Below are 21,935 nucleotides of genomic sequence, written 5' to 3' on the forward strand. Positions count from 1 at the left end.
TCTGCTACAGTGTCCAGGCTGAGATGACAGTGTCATCTGTCTTTTATCAAGCTGTAAGTGGACTTTTGAACTTGGCCCCAGTTCTGCTGTCAGGTGTCTTGAAGGCTCTGATGATGGGGAAGGGAGTGTTCTCCTTGGCTGACATTCAGAGCAGCAGGACCTTGGGGAGGGTTCTTCCTCACCCCCATGTCACACAGGAAGGATTAGTTGGGCACTGGGCGGGACGAAAAGATGGCAATGATAGGAATAGGAAATAAGGCTTCCCCTTCTGAAGGGAATTTCCCCCAAGTTTTTCTATGAAATTTCATGGTAAGTCTTATTAGCAAGGGGTTAGGGGACTAGGAAAGCAACCTTTCTTTCCTTCCTGCTGACATTTTCCCATTGGGGACAGAGAAATACCCTTCGTTTTAGTTGAAGGGATTATAGAGGTGGATTAAAAGAAAGCAGGGGTGGGGGAGAGGGGGCTAGATTCTGTAGGGCATCCTGATGCTTAGGGGCAGAAATAACAGAACGGAGCCACATGTTTTCTTCCAACATCGCTGGCCTTTGATCTCTGAAATGGCAGTGGAAAAATTGTCAACTGCCATTTCCCCAAATTAGCCCATCTCTGCATGATATCCCAGGGCCTCCCCCTGCAGGTGGTTCCTCCTCCTCGTTGCCAGGGGAAACCTCAGCTGCCCTTTGCTCTAACCCAAGTCAAAGTGGCCGGTTGTTATGATTCAGCTGATTTCAAGTTTCCACCCCTGTCCCTTTTGACATTTGTTTTAACAAGCCCTCTTCAGTTCTCAAACACTCACAAAGGTCACTGGGGTTTTTAGCAGTCACAGCGTTTGGTATCACCTGAGTATCACAGAGCCTGTACTGATGCCCAGCTGACTCTGTGTGACCATAGGCTGAGGACGTGTTAATAATGCCCATTGCTGGCTGTGCCACAGAACTACAGGGCCTGATTATTTTGGGTGGGGATCAAGGATTTGCAGGGTTAGTACATGCCCCAGATAAGTCTTACTCACATTCACATTTGAGATCCTTGTCTCTGAAAGATTCAGAAGTGCGTCTTTGTAATTGCTACATGAACCTCACGTGGCATAATTATTCATTGAGTACTTATCTACTGGGTATTGTGCTAAGGGTTTTATACCTAAAAGGCATAATGAAAATGTTTCTGAAAGGTAAAGTGTGATTCAGACTTTTGTACGTTGAATCATTTTAAATGCACAAGGAACTGTTGATGTAAAGAAACTCCATGGTAAATTCTTTTATAAAGAGAATAATTAGTTCTTAACTTATCTTTTCCAAATCGAGTTGTTTTATACATTAAGATTTCTTATGGTGAAGCATAGCTATGTTTGAAGCCAGTGCGCTCATTCATGGTTAAAAAATATAGCTGATATCCAAGTAAGACAGAATTTACCACAAGGCAAGAAATTTAGTGTACTGCTCAGCTAAGGACGATGCTCAAATTTGTAAACTTTTAATAGTCTAGGCTAAGCTCTCAAGTAGTCATAAAGGCTCCTGGGGTTTACAGTAGTCATGGAGTTCGATGTAATGGATTCTGTACTAATAATCCCACACCCAGCCCTCTGAGCAGCCTGTGCACCGACGCCATATGGATAGAGGTATGAAAGCAACTGAATAATGTACGAAGTGAACCTTCTTCACTCTGATTCTTTTTTTTTTTTTAAGATTTATCTATTTATTTGAGAGAGAGAGAGAAATAGCGTGTGTGAGCAGGGGGAGGGGCACAGGCAGAGGGAGAGAGAGAATCTCAAGCAGACTCCCCGCTGAGCATGGAGCCCAAGGTAGGCCTCAATCTCATGACCCTGAGATCGTTACCTGAGCCAAAATCAAGAGTCAGACGCTTAACCAACTGAGCCACCCAAGCACCGCCCCCTCTCCTATTCTATCCCTAAACCCCATCCTAGTTGGGTGAGACTTCCACTTCTCATTTTTTTAATATCTAGGTTTGGAAGTTTTCATTTATATATGTTATTTTACAATTACAAATATTAAAAAAAATCTCTCAGAAGTGGATGAGCCTTTGAGAGAATATGGGTCTTGTCTATCTCATGTAGATTTTTTAATAATTAAAATTATTTTAAATATATTATGGAGTGTATATAAATAACCTAAATTTATTTTATGATTTTTAAAAATCAGTCTTAAACAGAGAAAAGGGTACTGTATTCTGTATCATGACTCAAATATTTCCATTGCTCCCATCTGGGACCTTCTCCATTATAAGATAAATATTCTATCCACTAAGGGTAGCATAGTCAAGACGCTGACCGAGAGTAGGGGTGTCCACTTTCTTACTTTTTACTGATGTCCAACAAAACAATTAAATAGTCATAGTTGTTGTTACTGAGAAGTGATTTACTATGATGAGGGCAAACGTGGGGAAATCACAAGATTTGTGATTCAGGCTATTCTCAGTATAAGTTGAGTCTAAGGCAACAAGCAGACACCTCACTAGGAATAACTGATGGCCTTTTCTGAAGTGATCAAATATCTTAGCTCTGAGGTCCAGTTTTATGTAACCTGACTCTCAGATGAGGTTTAATGCTAGATAACGGGGGAATGCAAAGGAGGATGTAGGTAAAGAAATGGAAGAAAGGATAACATTAAAGATATCCTAATTTTAGAAAAAAATTATGGACATATTCACTAATACTTCTAGGCCACTGAAAAGCCCAGCTTAACTATTAGTTCAGTGCAATGAGTTTCTTCCTTCTGCATTTTACCATTTTGGGGTTGTGTGGAGGGTAGGTACAGGGAGAGAAATAGGGATCCTGTGACTTTTTTTCTCTGTTCACTTATAATTGCAGCAAAAAAGGGCAAGTGGGTCAATCAGTTCCAACGATTCTTAGAAGATACAGGTGGGCACTCTGTGGGAGGGGGGTTTTGAATTATTTATGGGTTTCACTTTTTGTGATGTTTTTAACCCCTTGTGACACTCAAAACTGAGGGCTAACTAGAGAACAATACGTTTCCTAAACAGCCATCATTACTGCGTCTGTGTCCTCGCAAGTAAGCGGGGCTGTACTTGGGGGCTACGTTGATCGGTACGGAGCTCAAACAGGAAGACAGTTCTTTCCCTGAGTGACCTGATCACATCAGGCGGTATGGTTGCACTGCAGTGTACGTATCACCTGCACCTATTAAAAAATAAGATTGATAACTAAGGTTTCTTATTTCTAGAAGGAAAGTAATATACAATTCTAGCCTAGGTAAACACATCAGTTGATATTCCAAGGAGACAGTTACAGGCACAGGATGGAGAGAGGACCCACTCAGCGTGGTGTAGGAAAGCATAGCGCAGGGGAAGCCTTTTTTTTTTTTTTTTTACTCACTTTGTGCCTTGAAATGAATAAGTTCTATCTTAAAAAAGCATGAAGTCAAAGAGTATTTAACTAGAAATCTACTTCTTTATCCACAGGACAGAATCCCACTTTCTGAAAGGTGAAACGTTACTTGCTCTGACCCAGGACCCGCGGCGCTATTTCTGACGTGTCACAGAAAGCCCGTACTAACTACTGCTAAAGAAACTTCTTATTCTGAGTTTCAGTCGCACATATCCACACAGATGGGCTCCTGCTGTTAAAGAGAGGCGAGAACCTGTATCTCACTTTCCATTTAGATCGGTCTGGAAATTTTCAAGACTTTCTACCCAGCTTCCCCTCTGCTACCCCTCAGGGCCGTCCTCAACGTGACTGTTTCCTCTCGTCTGAGATCTATTCTCGATCTGTGTCACTAAAAAGCCTTGACCAAAGTTTCCCTCGCATTTACAGGTACTGGAGATGGACCTCCACCGAAGTGGTGGGAAGCAAAGTTTTGTTTTTGTTTCTGACTTTTCCACTGCAGGTGACCCCCGAGGAGTTTATGAACTACTATGCAGGGGTGAGCGCATCCATTGACACAGATGTGTATTTCATTGTCATGATGAGAACCGCCTGGAAGCTCTAAATGTAGGACCCGGGGACCAGGGCCTTGGGTACAGCCACGAGACTCCAAATGGTTAAACATCAGCCTCAAACCAGGATCACATTTGATTTCATGTTCATCCCAGTGTTTCTTTAGTGTCAACACACACTGCATTTTCTAGGGCAGAAATGACAGTATGTAGTTCCCTATGACTTCACTTCTCTGAAGCTGTTTTCTTAGCTCCACCAGAGAAATTAACTAACATAAGATTCAAAAAGCTACTAGAACCAGGCTCTAGGATACATACACATGTCTAATAGACACAGGTGCCTTCCTTGGCCAGTAATAGAAGTTTGACTATTTTAATTACAATCCCCACCCATGCACCCACAGTCTTTTTCCACTTTTAGATGGTCCATTTCTAGGTGAGAGAATTCACCTGTTTTTATAACTGACTGTAAGTGTTTAAGTGCTTCAGCTCCAAATTGGGGACCAGAAGAGAACCACACATTAGCCTCAATTTTTATACCTGAATCTTGAGTTTCTCTGCCAGTGGTTTAGGGAAGCCTCAGTTGGTGAATAGATTTAGAATGACATTTTTGGGTCATCTAAATTGTCTGTGAGAGGCCATTTCCTGAGCAGTTAAGCTAGGACCATCCGTGTGGTTAAAGTTTGAGGCTAGGCTGTGCTCTCAGATTTTATGTGGGACCTCATAAAATCTGAGTCTGAGTGGGCAGACCATATCAGCAAACCTTTGTCCAGTGGAATGTTCATCCCCCCCCCCTTCCTGCCATGGGCCAATAACGTTGATATTCCCATCAGTACAAGAGGGTGGGGAATAACATAGACTAGGATAGCAGGCCTACTCCAAGGAGGGTTTTCCATCTTGACACTTCATGGCCCAAAGTGTTCTCCTTTCAGCTCTAAGCTTTGGCTTCATAATGTCAATGTGTGAGAATCTCCCCACGAAAGGCTTACAAGCAAAGGCAGCCCCCGCTGCTAGCAAAAAGATATTGAATCCACCACTGTCCCTCTGTGTGTTCTGTGTCTGGGGCCAGAGGTAAAAGCAGAGTGACCAGCCCTTTGGCTATGGTGCTGGAGATAATGACCACCTGCCTTGTTCCTCAAGGACAGTCCTTTTTGTCACCTCTGTTCCTGGCTGCATTCATTCCCTGGTTTGGGACATGGTTTGGGATGATAGTCCCCTTGAAGATTCCATGTATTTAAATGACTCTGGGTTTAAGGTCAATCAAACGCTTTTGCTGTATTTTATACCAATTCACTTGTTTACTTTTTATCTCACAGAGTTGGAAGTGGAGATCAAGATACACATTGATTTAAAATTTGTGAAAGCAGGTATTTCCAGATGAGAATCATAGCAGTTTATTTGTTGTCAAGAAGCTAATCTCCCACTTAATCTGATGACAGACTGGACAAGTGACCTTTTTCTTGTGGATGGGAACATCCCCAAATTATGGGAAGCTAGTTCTTCAAAAATTAATTGCACAAGTCTGGTTTTCCACTGGCTTTATTACCTAGGCTTATATAGAGATTGGCAGACCAAAAGATGCCAAGGGTTATGAAGAAATATGTACAAATGAGGTAGAAATCCAGAAGAGATTATGATGGAATGTGTAGGAAAAAAATCCATGTTTTCTGTAACCTGCACCTTGCAGATTATGGCTGTTGAGAGGTCCCTGGTTTCCTGGCCATGATTTCAAGCTTACTGCTCTAGACAGATTTGTGCCTTTGATTTTGGGAATGACTCATGCCTCTGCTTAACTGGGGCCATACAGTTAGCATTCTGAACAAGGACTAGGTTGTAGCTCTCAGCTTCGTCTTCCCCAGTCGTGCTTGTGCTTCCTGTCTAATTGGGGCACAGCATTCAGATTTCAGATAACCTCGACCTCAGTGTGTATTTGGCCACATTTACCTTCCAGCAGGTCAGGTTCTGGCCCACAAGCGAGGATTCCACCAAGGTCCTCTCGCTGCCCGTAAACAAGATCTAACAACCTGATGGTCAAGGATCACTCCACTCCTATTCTGAGTCTTATATGTGATTTTTGGCCTAGTCAGGACTCACTCGTTATTTAACTCTTACTCCTTCTGGTAGCCGTGGGAGGAACAAAGAGTCATTTAAGAAAAATCATTTGCTAACAACACTTTTCTGGGTATATTTTCTGTTTATTTAACCTACACAATTTAAATATAACTCCATTTGCAATTTAAAAAGTAAACACTGAGATCAGAAGATCAAACACAATAAAATACCTCCAACCCTTAGGAGCGCGTTACCTGTGGGGCCTGGACCCCAGATAGGAAGTAAACAAGCAAGCCAAAGAGGAGAGAATGAGCTTAGCAGCTTTTCATGAAACAGAAACAGTGTATGCAAAAACTCTGAGAATCCGGATTGGCCAGAAGAAGCCACCAATATCAGTACCGAATCTGGGTTCTAACTGCCCCCAAAGGCAAACCTAGGCAAGAACGGAGGTGTGCCCCTAACCAGCTTCTTAAAGGCTGGTTCCCATCCTTCCTGAATTCCGTTTGGAGTGCAAGTGAGAAATCCAAGAAGCACTGGTGTTGTAGCACACGGCAGAATTCTTTCAGCCCATCCGCACGGCTAATTTTCATAGACATTCAAACCTTGATAGGATTTTTTCCCAGACCCAAATGGCACTCTGGAGCATGATGCATGACTCTTTGTGGTTTGGTGGCAGCACGGAGCAACACTTCATACCCTAAGAGCAGCTTTTTAAGACAGAGCTGGGTCCCCACCAAATAGACTGCAGATTGGTTTTGTCACATTACAGTTTTAGGCTGAATACATCCCATAATAAATATTTATTGAGTCACTGCTAGGTGCCCTGTTCTACTCTAGGCTGCGGGGATAGACGAAGGGGCTGGGATAAATGCAAACAAAACCACTGACTTTGAAACCCAACTAATAGCCCACAGTTAAGCGATCAGAGAGGAGGGGTGGCATAGGCACTCAAGCCAGGATAGTTGGGACCCTTTCTGTGGCAGTGTGCTGTAGGACCATGTGGTAAATCTGATGAATGTAGGCAATCTATCAAGAACACTGTCAGGAAAATACCCCTCTATTCTTGGAGGCAGATCATTATGTCAACCCTTCACTTTTCTTGGCCAGTGTGGATTGCCTCACTCAGCCACGAGAGTACAAGTGGGTAATGATTCAACCCTCTTTAGGCAAGCTACAGATGCAATTTGTTCTGCTGATGTTTAATCAAGCGGAGAGATGAAATTAACCAAATACTTATTCTTGGCTGGTGTGTGGGTGCCCTTCTCCTTCTTCATGAAATTCCACTAACACCCTCTGAGTGGTATACCTTTTTGGATTTACGCACAACTCTCTGGGGCACAGAATGAAAAACCCCACAAATTCCAATTTCTCAGATCAGTCAACAAAGTTGCTTTCTGGGAAATTATAGACTGTTCTTGTAAATTAAGTGCTTGTTGAAAGAAGCAGCAAAGTTTTAAATTTTAGAAATGCTTATGATTCAAGGAAAACAAAGGTGCCAAGGATCTGATAGGTTGTCATATAATGTTATCTTCATGTAATTGATCCTTGGAAAGCCAATGTTTCTAAGCATGGTTCTACTCCTCCAAGTTGCTGATGTGGAAACTGCATAACCTTGATAGAGATAACTAGTTTCTTCCTTGTCATAAAAAAAAAAAACTTCACTAAATGAATCCCCTAAAATTATGTCTTGTAAAACAGATGACGGGTGAAATCTGTTGAAAGAAACATAAACAAATGATTGATGGGGGTTCTGAGAACACTGCTGTGTGAGAAGAGTTCTTTTGCCACCTCAGTTGGTGCGGTGAGAAGCTTGTGGTGAAGCAGCTCTTCCTCTCTGAGAATAGCATGACCTTCTTGGTTTATTTTCACACCTGCTTCGCCAAAGCCAGTGTCTTCCCTCAGCAGAATAGAGTGAAAGGTGCTCTTTAGGGGTGAACCCACCGAAAAGATGAGCCACTGACCCATAGCTGAGGTTTTGATGATGGACCTTGCAACAACCAGAAAGGTATATCGTATCAGAGAAAGAAAAATCTCAAAATGTACTGGCCTATTTTCTTTTGTTCTAGATTCTTCTTACTCTTCATAAATGGAATTTATTTATGGATGATTTCTCTGGAGTATGATACAAATTCTAACAGCCACTGAACACGGTTGACACAAGTTCCGTCTCACCAAAGTTCTTGTGAGCACCGCGAGTTTCCTGTTCCCACTCTCACTCCCAACATGGGGACAAGTGGCACGAAGCTCAGAGGTGCAAAGGGTCACACCCATTACACTGCCCATGTAACTATCATTCATCTCCAGTTTCATTCTGCACGAGACCCTATAATAAATTTAAGAGGGACCCTGTGACTCAGAGCTTAAGCGCTGAAGCCAGATCTGAGTATGTAGTTTGTAATCCTGTCATGAAAGACTTGAGTAACTTTTTCTTTACAAACCTTAGCACTTGGCACGCAGACACTGGTATTGATTCTGGGAACATCTTGATCTTAAACTTGAAAGGTCTGAGTTGCCGGTCTCCTAGAAACACTCAGGCCCCAAGCTCTCAGAGAGCCTTAGAACAGAAAAGGAACCTGTAATTGAGAGAAAATGACAGATGGCAGAGTAGTTTGCTCTTGCTGGGGTTTTAGTGAGCCTCTGAGTGCCTCCCCCTTGATGGGATAAAGTGCAGCACAAACGCAGGGCATTACCAAATCTCGGGCATTACCTTCTGAAACCCAGACCATTCTTTTAGTTTCCAAGGGGACCGAGGAATAAACTCTGCTCCTCAGATTTCCTCCTTAGTCATGCCTAAAATCTCATTTAGCAGTATCATTTAACATCCATTTATTTAAGATTATCTTTGAAGCTGCACAGTGAGCGTAGTAAATCACCATTAATGTAAGCTCCTCTAATTGAGCTCCCTTAGATAGGGTTTGAGTGAAAATTTACCTCTGTTTCGTCTATACTACAAAGACTGGGTTGTGAAGCAAGTCAGTATGTAAAGACTAGAAGAGCTGTGCCTGCCTACGTGCATGTGCTTTCCAGGTACTTGGAGATATCTGTTTGCACATAAATGTAATTAATATGCTAGTCATAAAAAGTTCCCACATATCTGAAAACGGCTCCAGGCCAATAGTTCATTGGCAATACTTTATTTACTTAGCTGGGACACAAACTGTTTTCTAGATAGTGAGGAGTTCTTATATGTAAATCTTATTCTGATAGTATCTTTAACAGAAATCGAAGCTGAAAAACAATATTTTATAAAGCAGAATTTCTGTGACATTTATGCTATAAATTTTCAAATATTTTGTTTAAAAAGCTATACATGCTGGTAGTGATAAGCTGTCTATGCACTGAAAGCAAGAATTTGTCATAATGGCAACAGTTAGGATATTGCTTTGAGGAACCAGAAATTGGGTTTTTGAGCTACAAAGTTAGATATGGTTTAATATCTAATACCGACTTTGTCAACTTATCACATTATCATACTGTGCCTTGCCGTTCACATGATTTTCTAATTTAGTAGAATTTCTTCAACTGAAGGCTTGAAACATTAACAACTCTTGTACTAATTCATCTAGCTTTTGTTTCTGTTTTAAAGTCTTTCCAAAATATTTTTCTTCTTACTAGCTAACATGTTACATATCATGTTTCTCTAAAAGTTTACTTCCCAGATGCTGATTTTGGATCATTTAAAAATGCTTCTTGTGTGATATTTCACTCGAAGGTGATGAAATTTCTTCTTTGAAAATGATAAGGTCCTGTTCAAATTGTATTGCTCATGTTTTTAAAAGGACAAAATGTAACTTACCCCCGCTCCCAATTATTTTGACAACCAAGAATGAGAGCTTGAAAATTTGATGTTAATATTCCTTTTCCTGCAGGAGTGGACTACTCCCGTCCAGCAGGCCAAGCAAGTTCCCACAATGCCAAGCCTCTGAGTGGTAGCCCCAGGACTGTGGGGAATAGAATACTCTGTGTGCTGGTATTAAGGAACGGGGGAAGTTAAGAGGGAGGAGAAAGAAATGGAAACTAGGGGCTGATTCCTGCTCTTTTAATTTCATTGCGCATTATAGGATGCACAGGGACAACTATGAAACACGAACACACATCTTGACCAAATTGAGAAGTTTGCCTTCTCGTACCTTCCTTATGGCTAGTGCCTTGCATCCTGCTATTAGATCCCAGGCTTTGTGGATTCCTGGGTATCCAAGAATCGTGGGAAGTGTCCCATTCTCTAGTTCTATCCCTATTTATGTGATTGGTCTAAACTTTCTTTCCTTAATGAGCTTTTTTAATCTGTGCATTTACACTATAAATGTCTCTATTCTGAACTATTAATAATGATCATAAGTATAATCATACGAAGTATGCTGTAGAGTAGTGCCGTCCCGTAAGACCTTCTGTGATGACGGAAATGTTCTACAGCTGTGCTCTCCAAGATGTCAACCACTAGCCACATATGGCTAGTGAGCAATTGAAATGAGGCTGGTGCAGCTGAGGAATTCGATTTTTCATTACGTTTGATTTTAACAAATTTAAATTTTAAAAGCTATATGTGATCAGTGGCTAAGGTATTGGATAGCACAGCTCGAAACATTTTTATCTCAGTGCAAAAACTGACGGTCAGCGGGCAGGTGCGCCTTTAGCAGACCTTGCAAGTGCCCCACCTTAGAGGGGAAAGGCAGGCCGGGTTCCCTGATCCCGTTACCTGACTTCTGCTTGATTGCCAGTGGCAAATCAGACTCCATAGAAAACATTTCAGGGAGAATGTAAAATGCTCTACTATGACTCATATATTTTGACACCATTTCCTTCTCTTCCCCGCCTTTTATCCCTCTCAGGTTTCGAAAGAAGAATTTTTGAACTACTATGCTGGTGTTAGTGCTTCTATTGACACCGATGCCTATTTCATTTTAATGATGACAAAATCCTGGAGATTATGACTTTCTGTCTATTAATTCTTTTGGAAATAGGGGACTCTCGGAGAGTGAAATGACTTTGAAAGAAGTCCAATGCTATAAATTTTTGATATTGTGTAAACTAAAGTTTCTGAAGGATCTAGGATTTTAAAAGCAATAGATCTTCAGTCATCTTAGTTCATGGCCTGGAACATATTCGTTTGCTTAAATGCCTGAGGGTATCTTTTTGAATCGGAAAGAAAAGGAAGAACAGAAGGAAGGAAGGAAGCCATGAAGTGAGACTGGAAAGTGGTTCTTAGGTGAAGTAATGTACCTCTTGTTAGAGTTGTTCTTCTTACAGGGGTGAATGTAGATGTTTCCCCACAGCTTTACTTATTCCCTGTCTTTGTAGTCTTTAGCAGGGGGTGATGATAAAAAGATTGGAGGAACATCTGACTTTGTAAAATTTCCTGAGCTTACTTAATTTAATGTGTCTCTTGGTGAATACAAATAAAATTTATTTTATTCTGAAATTTAATGGGCTTTTTTTTTTTCTATCTTCATATTTTGGTCCAGGGATTTAAAGTCAACAAATGCCTACACATGCATGAACAGGGGACATAAGTGATTCTGGTGACAAAAGGAAGGTGAGCTCAGTTGGCCCTCTTGGTAAAAGGCTAGGCTGTCATGGAGTGGGATCACTTCCTGGGTCAGTCTATCAGGACAAAAAGCAGTATGCAGGGAAATTGAAGTATCTATGAGAAGCCTTAGAGGCTTTCTGGAGCTTTAGGGTACACCAGTGAGGAAGATTTTGAAACTGTTTTAGGAATTCATCTTTGGAACCCACTTTTAGGCTCCTCCACAAGACAGGTAATACAAGGTTTCCTGAACCATTTGTCTTCCTCTAATATTTGCTCCTCAGGAAACAAAAGTGGCTGGAAGCTGACTGCACATATAACTACAGGCTTTCATCTTGGAGAAATGAGGTGGGGGAGGAGATGAAACATTGGGCTTTTCAAATTTTAATGAGCCCCCAAATCACTGGAAGATCTTGTTAAAAATGCTAATTCTGATTCACAAGGCTGGAGTGGGGTTCGAACTTTAGCCTTTCTAACAAGCTTCCCTGTGATGTTGATGCCTCTGGTCTTCAGGTAACAACACTTCAAGTTGCAAGGGATAGAGATAGCAGCTTGTATATTTCCAGTGCTTTTGGATTATTATTTGTCCATCTCTAGTTGGCCATCGTAATCTGTGATTTCTGATTGCTGGGCCATCTTCTCCTTGCCCATAAAGTCCTGAAAATATGAAGGAAGTACCAAGAAAATGTATGTGCCTCCCAGTCATGTGTAGGAGAGAAATAACACTACCAAGAGGCCTTGTGTGGAGGCATTTCGATGGGAGCATTTCTCACAGGACTCAGCCTGAGTGCTGCAGCCTTCCAGCCTCAAGCATCTGAATGTGTCAGCCCACCGAGAGTAGGTTCATCTCTTAAGACAGACCTATGTTGAGCAAGCTCATAGCAACTGATGCTAAAACTGGACTGCCAAGCCATTCATCTACTATGGAGAATGCAATTCTCACATTTGCTGAGGCCAGCTCAGAGAACCTCCTCTGGGTTTGAGGATGGGAGAGAGTGACAATGCAGCTCTCAGTTCAGTCACTTTTAGCAGTTTATTCTCAGATGCTATTAAGCAGTGCGGAGGACATACACATGGCATGTTAGGGTAATGTTTGTTGTGGTAAACAAACCCTAAAATTTGTAAAAGCTCATACAATAGCTATTTTTGTTTTCATTCACGAAGCAGTGTTATGTATTTGCTGTTTGTGGTCAGTGAAGAGCTTTCCTCAGGGTGGTGATTCCCCGTTGCAGGATTCCTCCAGTTTGTGGTTCTGCTGTTTTCCAGGGCTCTGAAGTCATTGATACCTAGGTACCTGAAGGGGAAGAGTGTGTAGAAAAGGCTGAAGAACTTTCTGAAAAGCTATGGTCTGGAAGAGACACACATCTCTTCTGGTTGCATTTTGTTTGATGATAACCAGTCACATGATTATATTTAAGTGCAAGGGAGGCTGGGAAGTGTAGTCCCAATCAGGAACTCTTCCTGCCAGTGCAAATCTGTCTAACAGCAGGAGAGAACAAATTTTAGTGGACCACTAGCTGTTTCTGCCTTAAAATAACAGTTCCCTTTGCCTTCCATTTTCTTTTCTTCTTTTGTTTTGTTTTCTTTTGTTTTCTTTTGTTTTCCTTTCCTTTCCTTTCCTTTCCTTTCCTTTCCTTTCCTTTCCTTTCCTTTCCTTTCCTTTCCTTTCCTTTCCTCTTTCCTTTCCTTTCCTTTCCCTTCCTTTCCTTCCTTTCCTTCCTTTCCTTTCTTTTTTTTAAGAGAGAGAATGAGCAGGGCAGAGGGAGAGGGAGAAGCAGACTCCCCACTGAGCTGGGAGCCCAAGGTGGGGCTCAATTCCAGGACCCTGGGATCATGACCTGAGCTGAAGGCAGATGCTTAACCGACTGAGCCACCCAGGTGCCCCTGCCTTCCATTTTCTTAGGGAGGCATGCTTGACGGTCTTGTTAACTCATGTGGGGTAAGATATTTGCCAGGTTGGAGGAGTATTGAACGGAGATCTTTCTATCCTTAGCCATGTTAGTAACCAAGAAAACAACTTCTACAACCATATCAGGTAATGATTCCCCACTTAGCCAGTCTTGTCACTTGGCCTTATGGCCCTATTCCAGATCTCGAAATTCGTGCTATGCCAACACTGAGGCAATTCATCCTTTATCTGCCTCTATGGTATAGGAGCTAGGAATTTTCCATCTATGTCCACACAGGAGTATTCTGTGGGGAGTTGTAGCTATGTCCTATCTCGCATAATGGAACCAAGTTATTCATATTAGTAAATGAGAAAATTTTTTCCCTAGAGGCAGATCTTTTGTTGGAAACATAATTATAAGGTTATTTGGTCACTGGAATAAGAACAAAGGGCATGCATATTAGAATATTTAATGAAATTAGGCTGACAGTCTATTGCATTCATCTTGCCAGTGAGACCATAATATTCTTTTTACAACAATCCCTGGAGGGAACTAACAAAGATTCCCTGCCTGACCTCTCTCTTCCTCAATGCTTCATTGCTGAGCAACTACCCATAGAAGGGACACATTTTTCACTGTAGATATATTAATTAGACATGTCAAGGAAATCACTCAGGATCAGGCCTGCCTCACCCATTTGAGGGCGATGTAAGTCTCTGTAGGGTACTTTTATATACCTCTGTTCTAATTAATTGTGTATAAAATGTCACAGTAAAGAGAAAATTGCTCTGAGGGCTATCTTATTTCCATGCTATTTGGAGTGTCCCTTACTGAAGCCACAGTGGAGTGACCACAGACATCAGATACTTTCTTGTTTCATATTAGGGGGGAAAATTAAATCAGAATGATCTTCTCTGGAAATAATTCAGCAGAATAACTAATCATCCTAGTTTAATAAATCATGGGAAGATTTCAGGGTTTGCAAGTGTTGTATACTGACAAAGTGGATGATTATTACAGATAGAAATTGTAGGGCAAATTTGAGAATCAAGTAGAGTTAAAAATCAGGACATCATTAAGATATTAGCTCTAACACATAATGCCAGCTACCAAAAGTGGCAGGAAGGGAGACTGGACTTTCTTCGGCTGCAAGAGCCCAGGTGGTAGACATCTGCACGTGTTGCTCACGTTCACTTGAAATCAGCAGATCCGAAAGAAAACTCATTACTCCTTTCCCTGCCCTCCATTGATCCCGCCGCATATTCTACTTACACTGAGCATGCTTTTATCTCAGTCTGTGTCTTCGGCTACATGAGTAGAAACCCAAGGATCTTTGTTCCCTCTCTTGCCAAGAAATGGTACAAGAGTACAAGAGTGTAAGAGTACAGATGCCAGAGTCAGCCTGCCTGGTTTAAAATCTGACTCTGTGTGGGTTCTAGCTTTATAAGTTTAGGCAAACTACTTGATCTCTCACATCTCAGTTCCTCATCTGCTAAGTGGGGATAATAGTAACTATACCATCGGGTGAGGGTTAAATGGGTTAATATGTGGAAAGCACTTAGAACTTCAGCTGGTGCTAAATAAGCCCTGTAGAAGGGTTGCTATTATTTTACATCACTTCTAGAGTCAGCTGATTTGTTTGTGTGTGTGTGTCCCTTCTTTCCTTCCGCACTGCCCATGTTGCGTTCCTCCTACTTCAAATGTAGAAACAGTCCCCAGGTAAGTGTGTGCCTACAGTCTTATACCTTTTCCTCTACCCTTTATGCTAATACCAGGATGGTTTTTCCTAAGCCTCAGGTTCACTCACATCACTTCATTTCTTAAAGACATTCAGTAACTCCCCAAGCCCATTTAAGAGTTCAGACATATGGCATGGCACTTAAGGCCTCCATAATTTGTTCTGACCTATATATTTCCATATGTCTCTTCCAGAGTCAGAGCCTGATGCTGGGCTTGATCCCATGACCCTGAGATCATAACCTGAGCTGAAATGAAGAGTCAGATCCTTAACTACTGAGCCACCCAGGTGCCCCCTGTTCTATGGTTCTTAGATGTGGCATGCAGGGGAAGGGAAGGCTACCCTTGAGACATCTACTGTCCTTCTTTTCAGGGTCTCTTAAGTCCATCGAATCATGACAGCTTCTCTACCATACTTGGGAAATGACAAATTTGAGAAGCAATTAATGGGATAGATGAAGAGCTCACTTTTGAAAGATCTATGGATATCGAGGTGAGAAATCCAATAGGCAGTTGGGTATTCATTCATTCAACCAACAAGTTTTGCTCAATATTTTATTGAGCAAATATTTAGTACTATTAGTGAGTATTGTCCTAGGTGTTGGAAACTTAACCTTGAACAAAAGACATATGATATATTTACTCGTGGAAGTTCAGCTTAGTAGGCATGATTCTAAAGCTCAGGGTTTGGTCTGGATGGATAAGAAAATCTTGAAGGTAAAAAGCCTATGAATGTAATGAAAATAGCAAAGGTATGGGAGATATAAGATAACTGAAGGGGCAAAGTTCTGGAGTGGGAGGGAAGGGTAGAGTAAAGGACAATAATGGTTGATTTGGTCTTCTACTGACAGAGGGACATCTCATTTATTGACTAGGAAAAGAGTTGGTGGGTCATGAGCTTGGCCCTGAGATGGAGCTCTGTGTTGGGACCCATCCTCAGCAGGGAGTCTACTTGAGAGTCTCTCTCTCCTTCTGCCCCTCCCCCTGCTCGTGCGCTGTCTCTCTCTCTCACTGTCTCTCTCTCTTTCTCTCTCTTAAATAAATAAACGAATGAATAAATAAATAAAGTTTAAAAAGGATCTTTTGTAGTAGATACTTTTGCTTGCTTCTCTAATATCCTTTTTTTCATTTCTCTCCCCCCCCTATTTTGGCTAGGTACCCATCTCATCCCCGGGTCCAGAGAGTGAGCCATTTCCAGGCCAGTTAGTGCACGGCATTCTCTAGTGACTGTCATTGGTCCAGGGATGCACACATGACTTTAGCTGGGTCAATCAGACTGAAGGGAAAAAATTAAATTTCATACTTAGGAGAGGAGTGTGTGTGTGTGTGTGTGTGTGTGTGTGTGTGTGTGCGTTCTCCCAGGTGTCTGTGGGCCTGCTGCTGTACGGATGGGACAGGAGAGCTTCCTCAGATAGGGACAACACTTGTGTTGTCCTATAAATGTGGCCTCATATCTGTCCTCAGAGCTGACTGAAGGGGGTACATTAGTGGCTCAACTCTTTATACCTTTCCTAGTCACATGCTTTCTTTACCGTATGTTTCAGAGTCCCCACACAAGAGAAAGTATTTCTTCACTCCTTGAGCCTGGGTTTGGCCATTTGACCTTTTTGGCCAATAGGATGAGGTGCAAGTGACAGGTGTGCCCGTTCTGGGCCTAAGCCTCAGGAGGGCTTTGTGTTTCTGCTTGCTCTCTTGGGCCTCTACTATGAAAAGAATAAGCTTGAGTGGCCTGCTAGTCTCAAGGATAAGACAGGCACCTCATGGGTGGAACAGTGTATTCCCAGCTGAACCCAGCCTAAGTCAGCTGACTTCTGTTCTGTTGCAGATGCTGAGTCATGCCAGCTGATACTAGTAGAACCATCGAGGAGAGCCCAGCCTAGGTCATTCAACTCCCACACAAGGGACAATTTGTGACAATAAATGATGCTGTTTAAAGTCACTCAGTTTTGGCATGGTTTTTTACTGAGCATCAATATAGCAATAGCTAACAGATACACAGCTCAATCTGGTATTTTCTCACTGCAGGAATGCTAGAAGAAGGGAGTAAGAGAGAGGCAGAGACCTTTGCAGAATTCCCTCTTCCTAGAAGCCTTTGACAAAATGGCATAGATGTTTTCTTTATCAGTTATCTAAACCTCTACCATATTTCTTTTAGTGACTTTGTTAATATTCCATAGTATGGATATACCATATTTTATTTAGAACATTTATGATTTTTCCCCATTACAAATAGTGCTGTATAGATATTTTTTGTACATGTATTTTGAGCCCCTCTGTGATTATTTCTATAGAAAATTCTTGAAAATGGAATTTCTGAATATACCCATTTAGATTTTTGCTATGTAAAGCACCCTCTTAAAAGTTTGCCCTGATTTCTAGTCCTACCAAAAGTGTATGAAAAAGCCTATTTTCGTATGCCTTTCCCAGCATTGAAGGTTAACAATATTTTTAATTTTCACAATTTAATAGGCAAAAAAGTTACATCATTATTTTATTTGTACTTTTTATTCTGAATGATAGTGAGCATGCTTCATATTTTTAGAATAAATTTCACTTTTGTGAGCCTTCTGGTAATCTGCTTTGTCCATATTTCTCTTAAATTACTCATTTTTTACTTATTGATTTGTAAGACTCTGGATACTAAGGATATTAGCACTTTGTCTGTCTTATAGTTACTATTTTTCCAGTTTATTTTTATCTTTGTGCATTTTTTAATTCAATAAAGAAATTACCAATATTCTAAATTTTACGTACTCAAATGTATCACTCCTTTTCTTCTATGGTTTCTGAGTTTTGTGGCTTTTTTAGAAATGCTTTTCACATCCAAGAAGTATAAAATGATTTGCCCATGTTTTCTAGCATATTTGTTTTCATTTTAAAAATTATTTATATCTTGGATCTCTGTTGGATTTATTTTTGAAGAAGTTGGTAAGTACTTCCCTCTTTATCTACAAATGGCTAGTGTATTGTTCTAATCTCTATTAAATAATCTACCTTTTCCCCACTAATGAGGAGTAAATGAAATTTTTATAAGTACCCAGATCTGGACACATAGGTTCTCTATGTCTATGTCTATGATTGTCAAAAAACAAAAAAGGAAAAAAAGGAAAAGAAAAAGAAAAAAGGAAAATCTAACCAGGGATATCTGTAATTTCTAGGCAAGTAATCTTGTAACTTTTTGCACTGATAATTATTATCATTTTGTCATTTCTAAATGTATAATGAATGTAACTTATATTGTCTTTAAAAAATGAATAAATGTCAAAATCACTCATATAGTTAGTTTCTTCTCAATTCTTCTCTTTTCCAGATTTGTGCAGGCTCTTCTTGAACAAATATTTTTCTACATGATATTTAAAACAATAGCATATGTATATATGTGGAAGACATCGCTTATTAAATATGATTATTTCTGAGCAGTGGGATTGGGGAATGAGATCTTTCACTTGTTTTGTCACATATGTCTGTGTTTCTTGAATTTTGAGGAACAAGCAAGTAGGAGTTTCATAATAAATATTCAATGAAGACTTAAAGAAATAATTCAACATATGGAAATATTATAATCAAAGACCTTAATGAAGTCTTTCTGTAAGTGTATTTTTTTTACTTGAGTTGAGATTGAGCTATTTCATCTGCCAATAATAATCATTTAGTTTCCTCCTGTTTAATATTTATGCCTCTTACCTTTTCTCTTTGTCTAATTGCATTTTCTAGTGTTTCAAGAACAATATTAAATGTGGTGGCAGTGGAATTTCTTCTGTCTTATTTCCAAGTTTAATTGAGTAGCTTTGATATTTCACCACTGAGCATGAATCTGGCTTATAGTCTGTTCTGATTTTACTGAAGTTTTTTTTACTAAAAAAAATTAATCCTAAGCATCACTCAAATCTACATCCGCAGGCTCACATTTAAATCCGTGGAAGTTCATTGATGTGTAAAAAAGGGACTTGACAGCACAGTCATCAGTCTCATGGAATAGCATTTATTGAACTTTTATCTAATTAAACTAATTATTCCTTACACTGTAAAAGTAATATTTCACTGTTATCAGTGGGTAACAGTATCTTTCGCTTAATATTAAAATGTTTCCTGATTATTTATCCTTTTTGTTTAATGACTAGTCCGATTCATACTTTGCAGCAACTCATTTGTCATAAAAAAGAAAAAATCCTTCTCAGCCTCTGTGAGTTCTCTCTTCTCATTGAGAAACCTTTACCAGAGAAGAAAGGAATTGACCCTCATAATTTACAGTTGAGGAGTCCACCAGATCAACTCAATGTTTCTGCAGAATTCAGCATTGAAATTTTATTTTTCAAACCTCAGGGGCTTCACGTGTTCTTTGCTTCACATTTGTTTTCACCAGTCACTTCGTGGGTGTTAACGTATTCCTCTGACCCACCAAGGTCCATTCATCAGGCTTTCTCTGCCTAAGCAGCTGCCTCATTGCGAGCCGTACGCAAATCCCATACAAATGCCACAAGCCATTAAAACATAGAAGTTAGATTCGACTTCAACATGCCTCAAAAAATAAACTAAATAAGCGAATAAACAAAATTAAATGCAGATATTCATCAGAGGAATGAAGCTTTGGAAAATTCTCTCCCCCACCCGACTGTTTCCCCACTTCTGTGGTTACAGTGGTTATGAGTGCAGCTGGGGAGGTAACTGTGGATGGGGAAGGCAACCGACTCCTTACACGTGGCTGCCCAGATGTGCTGCTCTCTCAGGGATGCAGTGCCTGCCTCTGAGCATCCTAGCCTGGCATCATTCTACCCGAACGGTGATGAGGAAGCACATTGACTAATACCATATCATTCACTAACATGCCGCTTCATTCATTCCATGTTGGGCTGAGTAACTTCTAGATCTTAGGTACTGTGTGTAACAGCACACATACACCCCAAAAAGTCATAGTTCACTCTGCCAGAGTACCTAGAAGCCCATAGGGGAGTCAGATTAGGTAATGACAAATCAATGTGGTGACAATACAGGTAAGCATAAGGTGTTATAGGATTCCTCCATAAACCCTGATACGCACATGAAATTTATTATGCCACACCTCTGATGAAAATCATCCCAGGTACTCCCACCCCTTGGAGACTAAATCAAAACTTCTGAGACTGGCGTGTCAAGCGCTTAACCATTGATCCCCACCAATACTTCTGAGTACCATCTCGGCCACTGCTCAGCAGACTCTCTGCCTGTGGATGGCTTCCACTGCACCACCTGCCGAATGAACCAGCACTCTTCATTCTCTCTGTGAGATACATTGACACCTACACTGAGACTTGGCTGCTAGCAGGTTATCTTCTAGTGCACTCTGTACCCATCAAGTGAGACGTAAACTCACCCAAGTCAGTCCTGTTCCAGACTTGTTTAAGCCAACTGGACCTGTTACTGTGATCATAGTATGAGGCTGATAAAGTATGTGTATGCAAAGAAAGACCGATGTGGATCTACGAGAACTACCTTCAATGGTTTGAAAAAACCTGACAAAGGCATGTTGAAAGAATATGACTACCACAAGGTTGAAAACATGATGGCGCGAGATTGGGCTGGAGAAAGCCTTTAAAAAGTTAGGCATCTACGCTTAGATTTTTTTTTTTTTTTGGTTAAGTGTTTGAAAGTCCTTATCCATCTTAAAGAAAGCAAAACTAGAAAGAGCAGACGATGTGTTGCAGTGTGCTTTACCAAAGAAAGATGATGTGAAGTTATGGTCAACAACCCACAACCCAAAAGAACAGCTTTGGCCTTGTTACAAATAAGTGGTGAATGGACATACAGTCAGACGTTTTTAATTAAAATAAAATGTTCTAGGCAGAAATGTATTATTTATTATAAAAGTGCCCTGTGTCTGACTCTTGGGAACACCCAACACCCTACTGTTCCCAATGGAGGCAGACAAGGAGACATCACCTATTGTATCTGTAACTCCCTCAGTGTCCCATGTGCTGTTACAGCTCCATGACTTTGAGAACGCTGTTTCCTTTGCCAGGAACTGTCCTCTGGGCTCCTGTATCTGGCACATTCCTGCTTACGCTGCACGGCCACAGCAAGTGTGATTTCCTTCACGTTGCCTCTCCTGGTTTGTTTGTTTGTTTCCTTCCTCAGCCAACAGCCGCAGCTCACTCCTATATTTGGGGACTGCCCCACTCTACGAAACATAGCCTCTTACTGTAGAAGACGCAAACGCCAGCTATTCTCTTCTCTGCTTCTCATTGCTCGAGCCCAGGCCTCTGAACTAGGTGTAGTTACACCCAACCGCAGGCTCCAGTGATGGGAAGCTGCCGGCCGCTGCTGCCAGCTCTGCTCTGGGGTGGGTGGTGGCTGGCGGTGGAGGAGGCTGACTTCAGTTTCTGGGGGTGCCAATGCTAGAGAGAAGGGATGGCTTAGTGAGCTCCATGTTTGGTTCTTTGATCCTCTCCGATAATCTGGGAGGACTCTAGTAGCCTTTCTTAAATTCCTTTTCTGCTCAACCCAGCCTAAATTTGTTTTGATTGCTTCAACTGGGAATCCTGATGATACTTTGCCTTCAAGGCTGTGATGTGACGTGGTAACTGTTCCTACGTGTCCTTGTCCCCAGTGATTGTGAGCTGGACATGGTACATCTCATCTCTGTAACCCCAGTGCCTAGCATAGGACAAAGTAATGCAAAGCAGATACTCAACAATTTGCTGTGAGTTCCTTAATTTGTGAATTCATTCCTTAATTGCTGTGTGAGTTTCCCCTGAAAATCCAAATATAAAATGACTGCAAGTGACACCAGAATGTGTTCGGTGGCTGAGGACTGAATTCCTCACAGAAGAGAAGTACAGGCGCA

At 41.1% G+C, this 21,935-nt stretch overlaps 1 protein-coding gene across 2 annotated transcripts in view; it reads left to right on the top strand.

The window, feature by feature from the left end:
• CAPSL (calcyphosine like) overlaps nucleotides 1-11,342 on the top strand; it is a 29,787-nt gene extending 18,445 nt beyond the window's left edge. Inside the window, exons 5-6 of one of the 2 annotated variants that reach the window (XM_002930835.4) lie at nucleotides 3,865-3,968; nucleotides 10,795-11,342. In XM_002930835.4, the coding sequence (XP_002930881.1) occupies nucleotides 3,865-3,966 (102 nt within the window). In that variant the 3' untranslated portion in view covers nucleotides 3,967-3,968; nucleotides 10,795-11,342. The remainder of the gene's footprint in view (nucleotides 1-3,864; nucleotides 3,969-10,794) is intronic. The other variant, XM_034657017.1, reaches the window with a different exon arrangement.
• The last annotated feature ends 10,593 nt before the right edge of the window (nucleotides 11,343-21,935 follow it).

This window comes from Ailuropoda melanoleuca, chromosome 3 (genome assembly GCF_002007445.2).
Source record: "Ailuropoda melanoleuca isolate Jingjing chromosome 3, ASM200744v2, whole genome shotgun sequence".
NCBI lineage: Eukaryota > Metazoa > Chordata > Mammalia > Carnivora > Ursidae > Ailuropoda > Ailuropoda melanoleuca.